Below are 18,932 nucleotides of genomic sequence, written 5' to 3' on the forward strand. Positions count from 1 at the left end.
TGTAACATTCAATTTGCAGACCTGATGTTACTTCCTTTTGCTTGAAAGTGGTTTTATTTTACCGAGATATTCATCACAATGAACATTACATCTGCTTTACCGTCATACATTTAACTGCATTTCCTGAATGAGTTTTCTCACAAAATGCTCACATCTTCTTCCTGTTTCTTGATGTTGTAACTGCAGAGAAGTGAATGTAGGAAACCATTCAAGCTTGTGGAACTGCCAACTTGGTTATGTCTGTGGATGAGCTTCTTAAGTGATGCAGACTTACTTAAAACCAATAAAATTGGGGGAAGGGGGTCATGAAGAGGTTGCAATGGAGTTATTGAGCTATGATCCTGTTGTTGGTGCATATGGGGACTCCCCAGAGATGGGCAGCCATGTTGGAAAGAGACCAAGTCTTTTGAAACAGCTTCACCTCCTGCAGCTGCACCCTATACAAAAAAAAAATGTTTAAAGGAAACTGACGTCTTTAGCATAATAGTTTTGGCAGGGTTTTCATGCAGACAGGACTATTTAAGCGAAAATGAAAGGTTCAGATTTGTGAGCGTTATCAGCAGGAACATGAGCTTCCCCTGGAATGTCTGAATTTTTATCTTCGGAAAGATGCTGGATCACTGTCAAATCTTCTGGCCGACATCGAGTTTTCTTTCTTAAATTTTATCCCTGACTATTTTGTCTGTGAATCATATGAAACATTGGCATGTTTTTGCAAGCTTTAGTATTAAAAATGTGCAACTGTACTGCAGACCACCACAGCAGAAACATGTACCTTTACTTCCTCAGAAAGTTAAAATCCTTTGAAGTCTGCATTGAAATGCTGTACCTTTTTTATCAATCTGTTGTGGCAAGTGCAGTGTTTTTTGCTGCTGTATGCTGGGGCAACTGTGTGTCGGCCAGAGAGAAGAACCGACTGGACAAGCAGGTCAGGAAGTGTGGATCAGTGATGGGGAGGAGCATGGGCACTGTCAATGAGCTGGTGGGAAAGAGGATATGGAGCACGATCCAGACCACTCTCAAGAGCAGTAGTCACCCCCTGCACAACACTGTGGTTCTCAGAGAAGCCACTGCAGTGACCGACTCCTCCACATGTGCTGCAACACTGAGAGGTTTAACAGGTCATTTGTCCAGGTGGCCATACGACTGTATAACAAACCTCTGTAATGTACATTTTATATCTCTACTGAGAGTAGCTTTTTAACTTATTGTACTTCTTTCTTTTATTTTTTATTTTATATCTGTATTGATATGAGAGTGTTTTAGTTTTATATATACTGTATATAGCACACACTAGATGATGCTGGACACCCACATTTTCCCAATTGGGGATGAATAAAGTACTTCTACTCTACTCTACTCTACTCTACTCTACTACTGTTGTTGCATGTCTCTGTTTTTACCCACAGACCTCTTCAAAGGAACGTCAATGAGCAGTCACAGCAATCTATCGAGACAGATATTAATTGGTGCTTCTACACATTTCTCTGTGGGAAACTTGAGCATGGGATGTTTTTAAATTACCTGCAAGCCTCCTAGTTCTTAATTACTGTAAAAAGAGTACTCCCTAATTTAGCATTACACCATTTGAAGACATCTGCTTTGGCAAATCTATATAGATTAAAAAGAGGCAAGCATTGATGCAAAATCACTTTGAATGTGTCTGTTTGTCGCAGGCTCTTTCACATCTATGGATTCATAGCAGGTGCTGAATAGAAATTCCAGTATAAACAGTAATAGCCAGAGAATTGAGATGAGACAGCAGCAGACAGAACATCAAAAGAACCATACTGCTGAATTTAGGCGACACAATCTCTCACTGAACAAATTCAGTGTGGTTTTTCTCTCGGCTTGTCAAAATGCCAAAGCATGTAAACAAACAGCCTTGTCCTCAAGTGCATGTGCAGTGACGCAATGCTGTCTTCCTGTCGAGGAGTTACTCTCCCGATCAAAGAAGCAGTGGCAGAGGTGCTTTTGTGATTTCAAAATGAGACACTGTTCACTGGCCACGATGGCTGTGTTTGATATAATAATACGTCTTTCACTACAAACCTCCAACCAAACACCCAATGTGATTGAGACGTTTTTTGGCCCCAATTTAGCCCAAATATAGTCATTCAAATTCGACTGTTATTGGACCATCCAATGTGGTCTAAATTTTGTCCAAATATAGCCCAAATGTCATAATTGACATTGGGCTGTTCAATGACGATCCAATAACACAGTGATATATTATATCATATCTACATGATGATATAATTTTCACAGCTTGAAACAGACATGGGCCGCGCAGTGGTCACATCCCAGTTTCAACTACTATATCCGTGATATATTTGAAACACATTTTCAATCACTATTTGCTCTAAATGGAGGCTATGACAGACTGGCTGGATTTAGCCCAAAATACAATGTCTAAATCATGTTGGGTGTTTGTTGGGTTCTCAAACAATACTCATTTAAATTTAAACTTATTTTTCATGTAATCTTTAATTATCACGATTATGTTGCCACATAGGCTCACTTGGCCAATAAAGGCTTCAAAATAGGTACTATCTTTCCCATAGATCCCTGCAGTCAATCGGAATTTGCACTTGTTTTAGAGAGGAATTTTGCAATCCTCATATGATTAAAGTTTCTCATGTCTGATCATGTCCATTTTTTCCAAGTCAGGGTTTTGAGGGCTGAAGCACCCATCGGCTGACAATAGGTACAATCCGGCCAGCCGACCACAGCGCTACAGACCCAGATACACATGTATACACTCACACCCATGCACAATTTATGAACCAAACTACATAACATCTTTGGACTAAATAGGAGACCTGTGTAACTAGGACTTCATACAAGTTCTGATAGAACATGCAGTAGCACATTCTCAATCCTACTGCATCACCTTTGTCATCGTCCGGGGAGACATGCTATGAAGAATTGCACAGTTTATTGCCCACACACATTCTACTTCCCCTGGGGCATCAGTGGTCAGTTCTTTATAGTTTAGAGAAAAATGTCTCATCCATGCACTGTTTTCATCACACTGTTTTAACATTTGTCTCCAGCGTGTCCAGAAATACTGGTGATGGGGTAATCCGTTGTCTCTGGCAATTTATGAAGGGTGTCATCAACTTCGATTGTCGGATACATTGTGTTTGTATGCAGACATTTTCTCCAGTTTGCACTGACAGATGGTGAAAGCTACTCTTTCAATTTTTATGGCTGCAGCTCTGAATCATTGGGCAGATCGAGTTGTATTTATGGGAACTGGGTTGCAATTTTCTTTGCATTATGTTCATCATTTCCAGTACAGCAGAATTATGCCTCAATTATTTCATATCAACACTGGAAGGGCAATTGGTGTGGAAATAAATTGCCAACAAATGATTAGTGTATTCCTGCCGCTGAGCCAAATTCTCAAGTTGACATGGTTTAGGTGATTTCACAATACATTTCATTTTTTCAAATAGGAGTTACTGCTTGACTACACATTCAAACTTTAAGTGGTATTTTATTTGACATCTTTGTCACTGATGGAAAAAAAAAGTAAATTCTTGACTTATAATTATAGTAGTGATATTCCTTTAAATTTTGTATAGCAGATCATATGAGATTAGTTTAAACACATAAATCTGACAAATTCTGCACTCTACATTACTTTTGGCTCTATGTGACTTCTTCTATTGACTCCAAACCCAGTCAGTCTAACACAAAGTAGAATGGGTCAGACATGCTTGCGTGGTAGGAAATAAAATCAAATGTATTTCCTTTCAGAGTAATACTGCTGACAGGCAGTGTACAAGAAAGATTATTAACAATGCAGACTCATACATACAGTGGAACTAATTAAGTTTAATCAAAACTGTGCTTTAATCCATTTCATCTCACAAAAATGGCTTTTAATCTTATTTCATTCCTCAAAAAAAGAAATCCAAATTTGTTCTTTATCAGTTCTGATCAGTGAATTTGCAAATTATATGAAAAAATGGTTGTCGTCATTGTTATCCATCTTAGTATCTCAAAATGAGTAATTTCCATGCTAGCACAGGAAACCAGGCAGCGCCAATATTTTAACAGATTTTACAGGTCCCTGCTCAGGATGAGTCTTGTAGCATGTGACAGAAACCATCTGTGGTTGTGGTCGCATTTATTGATCTCTCCAGCACGATTCACCATATCTACATTTAATTGACCAAAAGTAAAAGTAGCCCATTTACAATTGGGTAATTATAGAAAATAATACATCTTGATTTAAAAAGAATTGTGCCGATATTCAGAGCTGCTTTTTGTTTGTCTCTCACATGTTTACATTGAGGCTATTGATTTTTCAGATTCACACACGAATGACTGCTGCGTGCAGCCTCAAGGGACTCTGCAGGTAGTTTGCTGCAGTCTCTCCAAATCCCTGCGTGAGAAATAGAGAGAGCTTTCCATTAGAAAATAACCAAGCATGCAGCCTGAAGGCAAAAAAGAGTTGGCACCATGAAGCCAGCAGTAAACAATCATGCCAATATAGCCGACTGTGTCAGTCAATAGCTAGATAGATGAATAGTGATGCAGGTCAATTGTTTATTTGTTAATACCTGAAGCGTATGAACATTTTCACCTTTGCATGAAGCTCAATCAATATCAATCCCCCATAATGGCTCATACAATTAAAACATTAAAATCACTTCACCATTAGGATGTGTTCAACAGCTTGTTTACACAAATACCATGCAAATAATACCCATCTACAATTAGGAATGAATCAAGTTAACTCAAAACAGCTACGTGAATTACACAATTGCCTATTTACATTTTTAGAATGACTACCTTTCTAAAAATGTGTTAGTCATCAACCACTGTCATCCTCATCATTTTTGACCAGTGTTTCCATCTTGTGACGGCTTCTTTCAATAAAAATACCTTTTTTTTTTTTTTTTGTAACCAAACTTGACTCATCTTAATTCACTTAAGATCTGGTGTGATGTCCTTAAAAATACAGTTTTTCTATGTTGGTCCAGAGAACAGAATATCACACAAGAACTGATGTGTTTCGCTGGTGTATTGAGGTAATTTTCTTTATTGCACCAACCTATTGATTTGCTCTGTGCCACAGTGCCATGATGATAAAGGTTGGACTGATGCCACAAAGGGCCTTTTTTGTGCCTTATCTTTACTTTGGAGACTCTCTTCACACTCATCTACAAGCAAAAGAAATGTGCGCTATCTGTAGTTTGTTCTGTTCTATTAAGCCACAATTACACTCAGAGTTTTGTTCACCACATTGTTAGAAAAGATCCACAATCGCCTTTTAATAAACAAAGACCACCTCTGTGGTGTAACTTTTTCTGGTCTCAGACCTTCCTCACTTTGAGATGGTGTCTGTATGCATAACATTGAGAAACCATGGCAACAACTAAACTCGTTTTCGTTGTTTTAATGAGTTTGGACAGAGTACCTCCTGATCATGTTTAATTCTGTTACAGCTAGACAATGGGGCTGCCATGAGCAGCATAATCTAATAAAGAGCATTTGGGTGCTGGTTGCTGGTGTCTCTGGAATACAGGAGTGTTATTTTTAAATGATGGGGTATTACCAGAATCGCTTTTATTTTGCAACACAGAAAAAAAAAAAACTACATGGAGGAATTAAACTGTTTTTGTACATTCTTTATATAATGTATGTGAAAGCTCTTGGTTTATGTGTTGATGAACTGTGATGAACGATGCAGTGCCTGGAAAGGTGAATTTAGCTGTAAAAGAGACACCAAGTACTCTTGGCAGCATGTTTGAGCTCCTGTATTCATATATTCACGTTTGAACTCTGAGGGTCCCAGACAGCAGAAAGTTTCCTCTGAGCCAAAGTCTCTCCAGGACTTCCAGCCTGTCAGTTTGTTGTTCACCGAGAGCAGTGGATGTGATGGGCTGTGATTGTCGTGACCTCTAATGCGACCACCTACACTTATGTGTGATTATGTATTCTTTGTGATGGCACCCCGTAGCCAAGTACACTTGGGGTGAGGCAGGTGAGAGTGACAATACCAATATAAAATAGTGTGTTAGCATGCCAGAGGTGTGCCGAGCAGGGAGGAGCTGACTGAGGCATACTGCAGGGTTCATGAATATACAGCCCTTTAAAGAGGCCTTTAGTTTTTTATGTATTTATTTATTGCCTGTTTTGGTTGTTTCTTTGTTTATTTTTTCAAATCAATTGGTATTTGGTGTCCTGTCACAAGACATTTTCACATAGATTTATTAATCTTCAAATAGTTTTCGAAAACAGTATCATGAGGCTTATTGTCTACAACCTCTGCAAGATGTTTTGTCGCAGAAGACTCCTGAATTAATTAAATAAATCATCCCTGATTTGTCCAAGCTAACTAATAGTAAATGGATGATGCCTGTAAGTTAAGTTCTGTTACTTTTGTTTGTGAAATTTGTAGAATCACCACACTGCCAGATAATTCAGCTTCATAATCATGCAAACACTGTTGTTTTTCTGTGCTGTGCTTTGGATGGCATCTCTGAATCCCAGTCAGCACACTTGGAAAAAAATTTAATAAAAACATTTTAAAAATAGTGGCATCATATTTGATTATGAGCATCGTGCAAATCAATCCAGTAACATTTTGGCAAATTTTTGTATAAACGAATAATAAACATGTGCCAAATGTTTCCAGGATGTCATTTTTAACTTGAGCTTTTTTTCAGTGAGAAGGAACCAGTATTGTGCAAGATTTGGAAAACCATTTTCTTACCTTTTTGTTAGCTTAAAAATTGTAAGTGGGACATCAAAAAATTATGAAAAATGCTAATAAATATTAAAAAACATGTCAATACTGACATTTTCTACTATTATTGTGAATCTGGAGTGTGCATGTTCTCCCTGTGCTTGCATATGATTTGTCTGGGTACCACTGCTCACTCTAAATTTCCAATAATTGTTAATGTGAGTGGTTGTTAGTCTGTCTGTTTTTGCCATGCAGTGGACAAGCGACCTGTCCAGGGCATTCTTCCAAAGTCAAGTGGGATTGGCTGAAGCACCTTTTTAAGTTAATTAAAAAACCAGCATAGAAATTTGATGAACGATGTCGGAAAACTCGAGGTGTGCTTGATTCAGCATGCTCGTCCTGTGATGGATGGGAGAACTGCTCTGCAGCCACTGTAAATTAGTATAAAATTGGCCATGGATTCATAAATGCCTGGAAGTTCTACAGTATCATGTGATGTTTTGAATCAAACCTCTATTTTTGGAGATCATTCTCATCGATTTTTACAGCAACCTTGGGTTTAATAATTCTCTCTCCAATAAACATTCAGATATTGTTTTCTCTTTTCTCAACATTTTAATTTTATTTTGCTTAATTCAACTTTTGCTATTTTATACCCATTTAGATTATAAAGAAGTTTAAGGCAGAAGTGGAAAAGCATAACTTTCCTTCTCTGATATGTGCTTGGCCTCTTATTCATGTCTGGGGAGATCAAATCCATCTTTAAAATGCTTTTTTACTGCTCCTCCATCTTAAAAGAAAGAATCTTGTATGTGATGATATTTCTGTAGTTATTTCAGCATGTTGAAGTCACCCTTTCTCACAGCAATTCATATGGCTCATATTCAAAATCCATCAAATATCCATTAAGCTATATGAAAAATAGGTTGTCAGAACTCCACTGAGGATATCATTTAGGTCTTTGGGACTTTCGTGGAATGAGTAACAGAATTGCTGCCAATTCGTTCTCTACTTTCATTGAATTCCACTGAGCCCCCCCCCCCAAAAAAAGGCTTTAGAGTAGTACTCTGCTGAACATAGGCAACTGAAGACTTAACAGGACTCGGGTTGGCCCCCTACAATGACCTCCAGACTGCCACTGATGGAACTCTAACCAAGCATCACGCCCAATTTGAGACTCCAGAGTAAACAAACAGGAGCGCTCTTCAAAGGCACAGCCATTAACGGACCCAAAAGAGGAATCTATCTGTCGATCTATTTACTCAGCTCTTTAAAAGTGCAGGCCCAACGTGTACAGTCCAACTGGGCATGTTTTCTATTTGAATGACAGTGATACTTCAAATCACTTGTAAATCTATTGTGTTTGATGAAATTGTGAGATTAGCAAGGTTTTGGGATGAGTTTTTTGGGGGGAAACTTGAGCATGTTGACAACGTTTGTGTTGTGAAATTGTGAGAACAAGGACACGTTGAATATTGTTTTGGAAGACTTGCACTGAGGTCTGTGCCTTTTCTTTTTTTTTTTTTTTTACAATGAGCAGGTAACAAACAACATGTGATGTTTGAGTTTCTGTGTATGGGTACCATGTTCTCCTGGTGCATGTGTGGGAAGTATTCCCATTTCCTCTCAATGTCAATCTAAATCTCGATCCGTCAATCTCAACTAGATTATCTGGCCTTTTCTGTTTTCCTCATGATGAACCCTCAACCGTGAGAGGTACAGTGCTATAATAGCTGTAGTCTGCTGAGATCATCTGCAGCACCTCTTGATGCTAAATTGGAAAAAAGTGGTTAAAAAAGATGGATATTAGTTGGAATAGTATTTCAAATAGATGAATTCATATTATGGCTTTCAAAACAGTAACTATAGGCTTTGCCATCAAAATACTAGTAGTGTTCCAACAACATCTGACAGGATTCGTCATCATTCAAAATCTGATCTGTGGTGATTTGGAAATGTTATTGTGATCTTGCAATGAGTCGTCATTTAATTTCTCGAGCATGTTTAAAATCATGTTGACAGAAAATGATCCATTCAAATGCAAACCTAGATTTAAAAATAGCAAATTGACTAAAACATAAGATGAAACAATCGAACCGATGAATACATTTTATGTTTGCAGCACATTAAAATCCAACTGTTAAAGTAATCGAACTCTAAAATTAGACGTCAAAGTCGAAGCAATTTCACAGTTTTGGGGTTGGTTTTTTTTACCTGATATGTATTGTTATCATTAAGCAGTACAATAGTATGTTTATGCAGTGCTAACAATCAAAATCCCACAATACCACTGTTGTTAGATGTTCTCTAATCCACAATTGAAATCAACAAACTGATCACATACCAAATATCTGTCTGATATCTTGGATCCATTCATCTTCTACACCACCAATTAACCACCAAGTAACCTCTAATGCATGTTTTTGAACCGATAGAAAACCCATGCATGCACAGGAAACACATGCAAACTCCACACAGAAGAACCCGAGATGTACTTGTGATATTGTAGGTTTCGCACATCCCAGTTAAATAATCCGATGACTTTATTATGAAGTGTCGATACGTTTAGGCATCTGATATTTATGTGTTTAATTCACTTCTCTCCTGGCTGCTGCTTTCTCTTCCCTGCTCACATGTCCTCTGACTTCCTTTTCATCAAGCGGGTCAGCTTTATATCCTGCCTTGTCGATTGCCAGTGAGAGGTGGGAGACTTTATGTTTCTTGGGTCTCATGACAGGCACTGCGAAATGGCAGCCTGAAGGCAAGCGCTAAACACATTCTGCATCGACGGGTCAACACTGTCTTCAATGGTATTGGCTTCCCTCGGTGCCAGTGTGTTGCACTATAATTGTGCGAGCCGTACCTGACCTACCCCGATGATCTGATTTGTCAGTTTTACAAGACTCCTGAGCATTTTTCTCTGAGCAAGTCAAACTTTCCTCACAATGCTACAATGCAAGATAATATAACAGAGTTTAGTGAGTTCAAACTTAGTTGAAGTTCTGCACTGCACTCACTGTTGTGTAAAGTATTCCACTTCAATACTGAGGCTTCGTGTTACTGCTCGGAGGTGCCAGTCCGTATTCTTTCCATTAACTAACTTTTGAGGAACCTTTTGACCACGGCAAAGTAATTTCAGTTGCCAATCATACCTGAACCACAGGGGTGTTAGACCAACAAGCAATCAGGAGCCGTGTATTTGCAGGCAGTGTTGACAGATGACCTCATTTGTCATTTAAGGATGAGGACTTCCTGCCCCGATTATAAGTGCTCTTTACTCGGATTTTCACAGCTCACTGCTGCTGCTTTAAAACTGAATTCTGAACTGGCATGAATCAAAAATGAGATGGAAACCGAGATGTTGTTTGTTCATAGTCTAATATAGTTTTTTGGGGGGAGAATTGCACAAAACAACTAAAACCTTTGACACTTGTGTAAAAAATCTAGTTGCTGCTGCTTCAGATGGGATTTATATTATGAAAATTTCCAGTTGGCAGGCAGTTGTTTACCAGATGGAGACATCAGAAATAGAATGAATCGTTGTTTTTAGTTTGCTGGTTTATGATGTTTTCACCGGAATTTATTGACTCTCAAAAAATATATTATATACAAACGTGCACATCATCTAATTTGTACTCAGTTATAAATACCAACAGTTTAGTGTAATGCTCATACCTTTATCCCAATAGTAGCTTAATAGCACAGTTTTCATATCTGTGGTTCTTGTGAATCTGTTGCTTTTGTCAGATATGTAAGCATTTGCAGAGCTCCAGAACGGCTGTGACAATCTTTAGCATTCGCTGGAGCATTATCTTCATATTTCTTATTACACTTTACTCCTTTTTACTGGAAAAGTAAAACACTTCATTATTTCTAAACTGAATCAGTACTCCTGAGAGCAACATGAATTATGGAAATTATTTTGTAGTGTATGATCACACTACTATTGTCTGCATGTTTGTTGTTTTCCTCTACTGTTGGTTTCCATTCTTCTTGTTACAACAAGATCGTAAAAAGGCTTCTTTTGGGAACCGCTAACATCCAGATGCCACCAACTAACTGATACGAATGTTTAACTTAATGAGTTCAATTTGCACAGTGCCGGCAGCAAAAGTGAAGCAATGCAGGTTATGTACAAATTATTAGGACAAGCAAAAACTGAGCAAGATAAAAGTGGCACAAGATGCAATTATCCATGTAAATTTTATTTTCTATAAGACGTGAAGTGATTAGTGAATAGTTTTTTCCTAAATTAATACTTTTTTTAGTAGTTGTGACTCTCACTTATAAATGAGAAGATACTGGAAAGAATAATCTAATGTTTGATTGTTTGTCTGTTATGCTAATAATAAACACGATCATGACTAGGTTGATGATTTTTTTAAAAACACAGTTTCCCTCTGTAGTCATGATTTGGATCAGTCTGTTGATGTATTATGTATTAGAAGCGAATCTGGACAATCTTTTGGCAGTTTGTGTTTTATGCAGTGACTTTGCCAATGGTTTGAGCCTTGGCTTAAACCAGCAGGGATGGCGGAAGTCTTTTTAGCACCACACAGCAGGGTGTTTAATCACTGTAGCTTTTTGTTACAGCCTCCAGACTAAAAGGAAAGTCATTGCCCGGCATTCAAATGTGAGATACGATCTAATGATTTACACATGTCCTTCAACTATTGTTGAAGCCTGGAAAAGCAACAGTGTTTCTTCTCCTTTGTGTCATAAATGCCCCTCTACTCCCTATGAGCCTGTGGTTTTCCACATCCCTGCAAGAGTCACAGCTTACAGATTGAAGACATCTTCACATCTGCATCCTCCCACTTAACCACGGCCAACCCCTCAAACAAAACCTGGTGGACTTTTAATGAGTTCTTTAGTAATATGAAAGTTTATTGAAAATATCAAATTAATTTTATTTCACTCCAGACTTATTTGACACTTGCAGCATGGATTGATATTACATTATGTTAAAGAAAATTAAAAAATTTGAAGAGTTCATTTAGACAATGGCACAATATGACATTTATACCCACTTTGTTCAAGATTTGAGAGGGTGGAGCCTAACTCACTTTGAGTGACAGGCCGAGAAGATGGGCAGTCATCGATGTTCACACCTATTATGGTGATATTTTAGAATCGGCACTGAACAGCATCACCATTGGATTGTGGGAGGAATAAATGTTAGAATAAGCCAGAGATAACACAGACACAGGAAGAACATGCAAACGTCATATCAAAAGGTTACAGGATAGAAACAAACTCCAGTGTTCTCACTGTGAGGCTGACACAATTTCCACTACACATCTGTGCTGCCACTTTCACGAAACAAAGAATTCTTACGAATTAAAGTAGTTGCATTATTGTCCTTCTAAACTATAGCTACGATTATGTTTGGGATTTCTTTCTCATCATTAAATTGTTTCAAGTCTGGCATATTGGCTTAGTGCTTAGTGCATTTATTTTCTAAGAGGTAGTTGCTGTGGCACAACATTCTTTCTTACACTGTTCAAAGAGAATACATACAGTGCTGGAAGATCCTTTTGTGTTTGTAATTATTGGTGATCACCACATTCTGAAGAAGACATCACCCTGTGTACTTTTCTTTCTATCCATGCATTGGGCTGTCCAGAAACCATGGGGATTTCTTTGTGTTTCATGTTGTTTGTTCTCACTGACACTGAACATACTCACATGTGTGAATAAGCAGAAGTAGCAGTGTCTCCATATGAGTGTTAAATATCTCTGAGCTGACATTTGTCCTCTGTGTTGTGACAGATGCCATGTTGCTCGTGGCAAACAGACTGGAGGGACCGGTCAACATTGAAGCGGTTATACAGCCAATTGACATCAAGATCTCTGAGGCGATCATGACCATGCAAGACAACAGCATGCAAGTGTCAGCAAAGGTACTCTAACCAGAAGGAACTTTCTGTTTGTTTTTAATTCATAGTCACGTTTAATACATGGCCTGCATGAAGAAATGTGAATGTGATAACTTTTTTTTTGAAGGTTTTTTTTCTTTCATATTTTCAGGGTTTTCATATTAAGTTAATGATTATAAAATGTTATTAGTGTCTGAGTAATTTAATGTGCTTATTTACAACATTTGCTATATCACTTGACCTCACATATCCATTTTATTGGCAAAGTTGCTTTATTTTTAATAATCCATTTAACTTCTTATGATGTGTGACAGCAGTTTCTCTGTATGATGAAATGTAGATTCAGAGTGTTGCAGGAACATCCTCTACAAATGTTATTTATAACAGTTAAAAAAATTATAATCCAACCAATGAATGTTAACTTCAGTATGTAGTGCCACTTATGTGTGTAATAATCAACTGTAGCATTAGCTGTAAGTTGAGGTAATTTCTTGGAGACCGTTCAGTTTGAGTTCAAAATGCACATTAGTCCTTAGAAATTTGGAATTATAAACCAGGACAATCAGTGTATTGTTTCAACACTATGAACAGCACTGTCCTTTGTCGAAATGCAGACATTTAACTTCAGCTTTTTATTCTGATCATTCATATTCTGGCCTCTCTTCACACCCACAGATACAAAGGTCAGTGTAAATTGGATGTCACATTCTTAGCCATATCAAGAAGGCTGCAATGTAAAACTTAACCTATTTTCTATGCGCTTAAGGATTTTCTTCTGCAAGGGTGTGCTTGGCTCACAGATTGGCCTGAGATATACAACTTTCCCCACATTCACATTTTATCTGTGTGCAGGCCTTTTCCAGGCTTTGTGCAATACATCAGCCACGTTGTATCGTGCCTGCATCGCTGTTGCACAGACCTGAGGAAAACAGCTCTGCTTGTGTGATGTACAAGATATTGGAACTGCAATCATAGTGAAGAATTGACAAATATTAGAGGAAGGACACCCTCTTGTCAGGACAGCCAGGCAGCACATTAGAGTGCTCCATCACACAGCGAGCCGGGGGCCGGCAGACGGGCCAGAGAGGAATGATAATGAGCTGTGATGTTTGGAGATGTGTTGTTTGGGCCCCAAAAGCCTGTGGAGACCAAGCCATCTGAAAACAATCTGTTGCACACAATGAACCTCTATAAGTTACACATTGATAGTGCACTGGTTGGGTACGAATTGAACTGTACTTGTCTTAAAAAACCATATGTAACAAACCTTTAGGGAGGTTTTCATGAGAGTTTCTTGAAGCGTGATTCAGTTCTTTTCAGTCTTTCACACAATTCTCACTTTTTTTTTCTATCAAATATAGATAGATTGGCAAGTCAGATTGATTGGAATTGCTTACCTTCAACTATGTTTAACATTTAAGGTTTCATTAGCTGATTTGTGTTGACTTTGTTATACTACAGCAAAGTAATGCAACACAGACTGATGGTTTCATGTCTGGGATATTTTTTTTTAAATTGCAGGGTCACTCTATAATAGTGGCTTCCCATTGCAAGTGAGTAGGAACATATCAGGCATTAGTTCCTTTTTTACCACCAATATGACACTTCCTGTAAAATGAAACTCAGGCTTTGATGGACAGCATTGGTTCCAGGCTGGCTCAATATAGTTTTCTGTCTCAAATCACACACCTGAAATGGTGCTGTGAGCAAATTGACAAAGGCTTCTCAAGGAAGGAAAAAAAAAAAGACTCAGTGGGCCTTGGCAAACTCCAATTTTTGTACGATCAAAAATGGTGTGTATTCTACAAAGAAATGGACTCAGCCACAGCTCAGTCTATACAGCTTCTAACTGCAGACAACCAGAGAGGGAGAAAACAAATTAATCTCATAATTATCACGAAAAATCATAATTGCAATAATGTTGGAAGCCTTTTGCAGGCATGCCGTGTCCTTTCTTCCATGTGCTTGCATGCTGAAAGTGGTAACTTTATCTCCTGCTGTTCTTTTTTAGGTTTTTCAAGGGTGCGGGCAACCAAAGCCTTCAGGAATAGGCAGGTCCACACGGGGCATCTCAGATGTGTTCAGCGGTCGATTTCGACCTTACACCCCAGAAGAGAGGCCAACCACAGCAGCTGGAACAAGCCTGGAGAGATTGGTAAGGAAAAAGATAATGATGCTAATGACATGGAAGAACAAATAAAGACATAACCAGCATAGTATACTGAATAGAGATAACATACGTATGAAATAGCTGGAATTGACAAAATGACTGACTTAAATAGAAGTAAAGGTAAATGCATGAAGGATTTGCGTTTAAGTGGCTTTGAACCATTTTTTAGTGGTGGTATTGATAACAGTGGTGGTAGTGGTGGATTGACGGGGTGTCGCATCTCATGTACGGTATTAAAATGTACAGATAAATATACAAACAGTACAGTATTACAATGATTGTAATACTGTTTTCTCAGTGTTGATGTATCATCTGAATTATTAGTGTTAATACAGATTCTGATTGAAATTCTCTTTTATTTTAGAGTCACAAAATACAAATAAAAAAAACGTATTCTATTTAAAACATCCACCATCGGTTATATGCAATAATTAAACTAATATTGATCATATATGAATATTGCTGTCAGCTTCTTTGATCATTTCACTGTTGGCCTATTTTTTTTAATATGAGGGGTAAAATGCAGGGAGTAAGAGTAAAAGGTCATTAACAAAGTAGTCAAGTAAAGTAATTAGAAATTTACCTAAGTACAGTAGCAAGGTACAAATACTTTGCCACTTCACAAAGTCAAAATAAGGCAGAAGCATCCCAAACATGATTTCTAATCTGATCTCAACCAGTAAATGATACTGAAAACTCTCACTTTTCTCATATTTTTCAACTGCTCACCTGACTTTTGGAGCTTTTGAAACATTATTGGTGGAGTCAGACTTGGTGCAGGCATGCTGAGCTTAAGGTCGGCTTACTGGGGCTTAAGTCCAAAGGCCAGGAAAAAAAATAGAAGCATGTTCACAGAGTCCATGTAGCCCACAGGTGCTCTATGACTTCCACCATTGCTGCAGCCAAAATGTTTCTAATTCTGAATTCTCTCTGTTCATGGCGAGAGAGATTTCACAAAGATGCTCGTTTTTCACATACCATACACGGACATGTTGGTTCATATGTTCTTCATCAGAGCATTACTCTTGCTGGGTAATAAATCCCCCATTACATGCTTTATTATGTATCTTTTCACAAAAATACTGCACCTTGTCCCAGAGGTTAGATTATGTCGAGTCCAGGGGAGGCTGCAAATTCAACATCCGCCCACAAAACTTCAAGTTGATGAAATATCTCAAGACAATAATTGAGGCTATAAAAGGTCTAATGCACCTCCTTCCTTTGTTACTGAAACACATTGTGTAGGCGGCTGTCAGTGTCAAGCATCAATATGGAGCAGCACAGAGGCCCTCAAGTTGACATCATGTTAAAACCGGTCTCACCTCAACCAGCCATTGGTTTTTTTTCTCCCTTTTTTCCACAAAGTGCATGAAGCTGTGATTTCTTAATGTGCTCAGAGATTACTAACTATGACATTTAAGATATTATGTCAAATTTGATCTGTCATAATAAATGCAAAATAATGTGTTTCCTTCGTCCACCTGAAACATTGTCAGATGTTAATTTGTTGAATTGCAATCAAAGCCAAAGTATATATATATATATATATATATATATATAGTGATATTCACTGACATTGGAGTAGAATTATAACTCGACTGTTTAAAGACATGGATTTGATATTATTAAACCAAATGTTTTATGGCATGAATTTATCCTCTTGCCAATCCATCTGAAGACTGCCTCTCTGTGTAATCCTCTACTTAACTAGCAAATGCATTGTTCTTTCCTTTCAAATAAAATGTTCATAATCGTCCACTGTTAAAATTGTTAAACAGGATTAAAATGGAAAAAATATGAAGCAGAGAGGTAATTCAAGGATTCAAAGAGACGCTCTGGTTGAATTCACTGCATTTCTATATATATGGGCCTTATTCAAAAGATTCAACACAATAAATGTCTAAGCACACACTAAACAGAGTCTGTGATGAGAAGATACATAAAGGCAAAAGCACATTTATAGAAGGTTCACTGGTTTCAGTATCTTTAATAATGTATGCTTGTGTTCACTAAGACCTACTGCTTGTGAAGGATTTGAAAACCTCTTCTTGGAAAGTGAAGTGGCTTTCGTCAGGATGAGACTTTTCACTCATATCTCATCCACTACCTGTAGTCCTTCATGTAAATGTATGAAGCAGATTAAGTTGAATACTGAAATATGCATCTGTGCTTGGCACAAGTAGTAAAATACTTTGCATATTTTGCTAAGCTGATTTGATTGCACTGAATGAATCACTTCTTTTGTGAGACCCCCTCAGACTAATGTCCCAACTTTCCTGTCCTCTGTATGCAAGTCTTGACTCACACGTTGATCAGATTTGATAGCAGCAGATTTAAAATTGATTTCAAAGTGGAAAATTCATTGTGAATATAAGATGGTTTTAGGTACTAAATCTCATAGGCTTGTGAATGGAATATCTCAGCAGAACCATTTATCATTTAACTTTTTGCTTCACTAACTAATAGACATTCTTCTGCTCGTATTTTCTCTCTCGGTGTCTCTATTTCTCCGATGTCCAATTAAATCACTTTCTTCTTCATTTCTCTGCTGCTCCCAGAGGGTTGTCTGGAGGACAATGCAAGACAGTGTAAGCTTTCCATTCCTCCTCTTACCTTCACCAAGTCATCTGTCTTGTGGGGTTTTAATCAACCTGCCCATAGTACTTCACATCTTTACATTATTCAATGTTAATATTGTTTGCCTATGTGTGATGCAGCTATCTATTTATTTTATTTGAGTTACTTGGTTTTCTTTGTAACCTTGCCTGCAACTGAACGATAAAACTGATGAAGCAGATATTTAGAAATGTGCCTCGCTGCCTCTTGTTTCATCTGAAAGGATTTCGATATGTTCCTTGTGTGGTTCATGGGTTACAAATTGCCCGAAAGCAACTGAGGTTGTAAGTTTGAAACTCCGCCAATCTCAGCCTCCTGCTTGAGTTTTGCAATTCCTCCATGAGTCTTCCAAGTTTTCACACCAATGAAAGACGATTGGAGATTGGAGAATTTGAATATTTTGCTCTGTAGGTGTTGACCCTGCAGTGACCTTAATAATGACCTTGTGTGCAGTGTTTCCAGGTCTGAGAGACAAAAAAAAAAAAAAAAGTCAAACGAAAGCAGTGAAAAGCTTTAGTATGTTTCCCAAACCACATTCTTCAATTCTGCCTATATTTTCTCATTATTTTGCAAATTTTCTCCCATACTTTTCCCACCTAACCAGCATCAAGTTTCTCTCTCGGGTTCTAACAAGCCGGCTGGTTATTTTGGAAGAGGAAGGGGTGTTTAGCACAGTTTGTTGGAAGTTTGCGATGCTGGACCTGCATGTATGTGTTTAACTTACCTGGGGTCAGTTTAATACGATTTTTAAGGGGTATATAGTTTCATTCATTCATAGATAATTTCTATTTGTTTGCAAAATGTCAATTCACAACAAAAAAAATTCACTTTCTCCCAGAGCATGCTGGGATAAGCTTGTTTTCTTTATTATTTTGTTTGAAATTGTCCATGATCATTTGGGATTTTGTGTCTCCCCGAGGCAGGCTATAGAAGCTTTCCACAAACTTTTCAAATGTTTTTTTTATGGATAGTCTCTGGAGTGTCATTGAACAGAAATCATAATCATTTACAAGTGCCATTAAATTTTAATAAGAAATTAACAGGCATTAGATATTAAGACATTAAACAGTGACTTTTTTTGCACACTGAACTGTACGAACACAATCATTAGTTGTGAATATTTAAGTCCTTGAAACTGCCTGTAACATGCTGCATATTCAAGATTAACATTGTTTGTGTTCACACATTCAATTACATTTATTTTGTGTGGTGGCTCCTGCTTTATTGCAAACAGATTGGGATAACAATATTACTCATATTTTGTGTTTGTAGACATTGGTCTCTGTGGATCAACTCCTTGAAAAAAGATAAGAATTAAAAAAAAAACATCTGGGATTTTTGGTCAGTTCATTCCGACACTGCACGTAATAAAGGTTTGCTTAGCAAAGGCATCAAAAAATTATGTTGCCAATGACTTCTCCTGACTTCGGCAAACATTCAGTTAGTGAGCGAGTGGCCAAACACTGCAGCTGCAGTTTATTGTCTTGTCATTATCTGTGCTAATTTGATTTAAAAGGGGCAGCTTCACCAGACAAGCACAGAGCAAATGGTTTTCTGATTA

At 37.8% G+C, this 18,932-nt stretch overlaps 1 protein-coding gene across 1 annotated transcript in view; it reads left to right on the plus strand.

Moving 5' to 3' along the window:
• LOC308132308 (glypican-6-like) overlaps positions 1-18,932 on the plus strand; it is a gene marked incomplete at its 5' end in the record, with an annotated part of 129,090 nt that overhangs the window by 86,847 nt on the left and 23,311 nt on the right. Inside the window, 3 exons of the mRNA XM_080499358.1 lie at positions 12,479-12,609; positions 14,597-14,740; positions 17,314-17,343. Coding sequence (XP_080355484.1) covers positions 12,479-12,609; positions 14,597-14,740; positions 17,314-17,343 — 305 coding nt within the window. The remainder of the gene's footprint in view (positions 1-12,478; positions 12,610-14,596; positions 14,741-17,313; positions 17,344-18,932) is intronic.

The sequence above is a fragment of the Blennius ocellaris genome (assembly GCF_963422515.1).
Source record: "Blennius ocellaris genome assembly, chromosome: 1".
NCBI classification, from domain to species: domain Eukaryota; kingdom Metazoa; phylum Chordata; class Actinopteri; order Blenniiformes; family Blenniidae; genus Blennius; species Blennius ocellaris.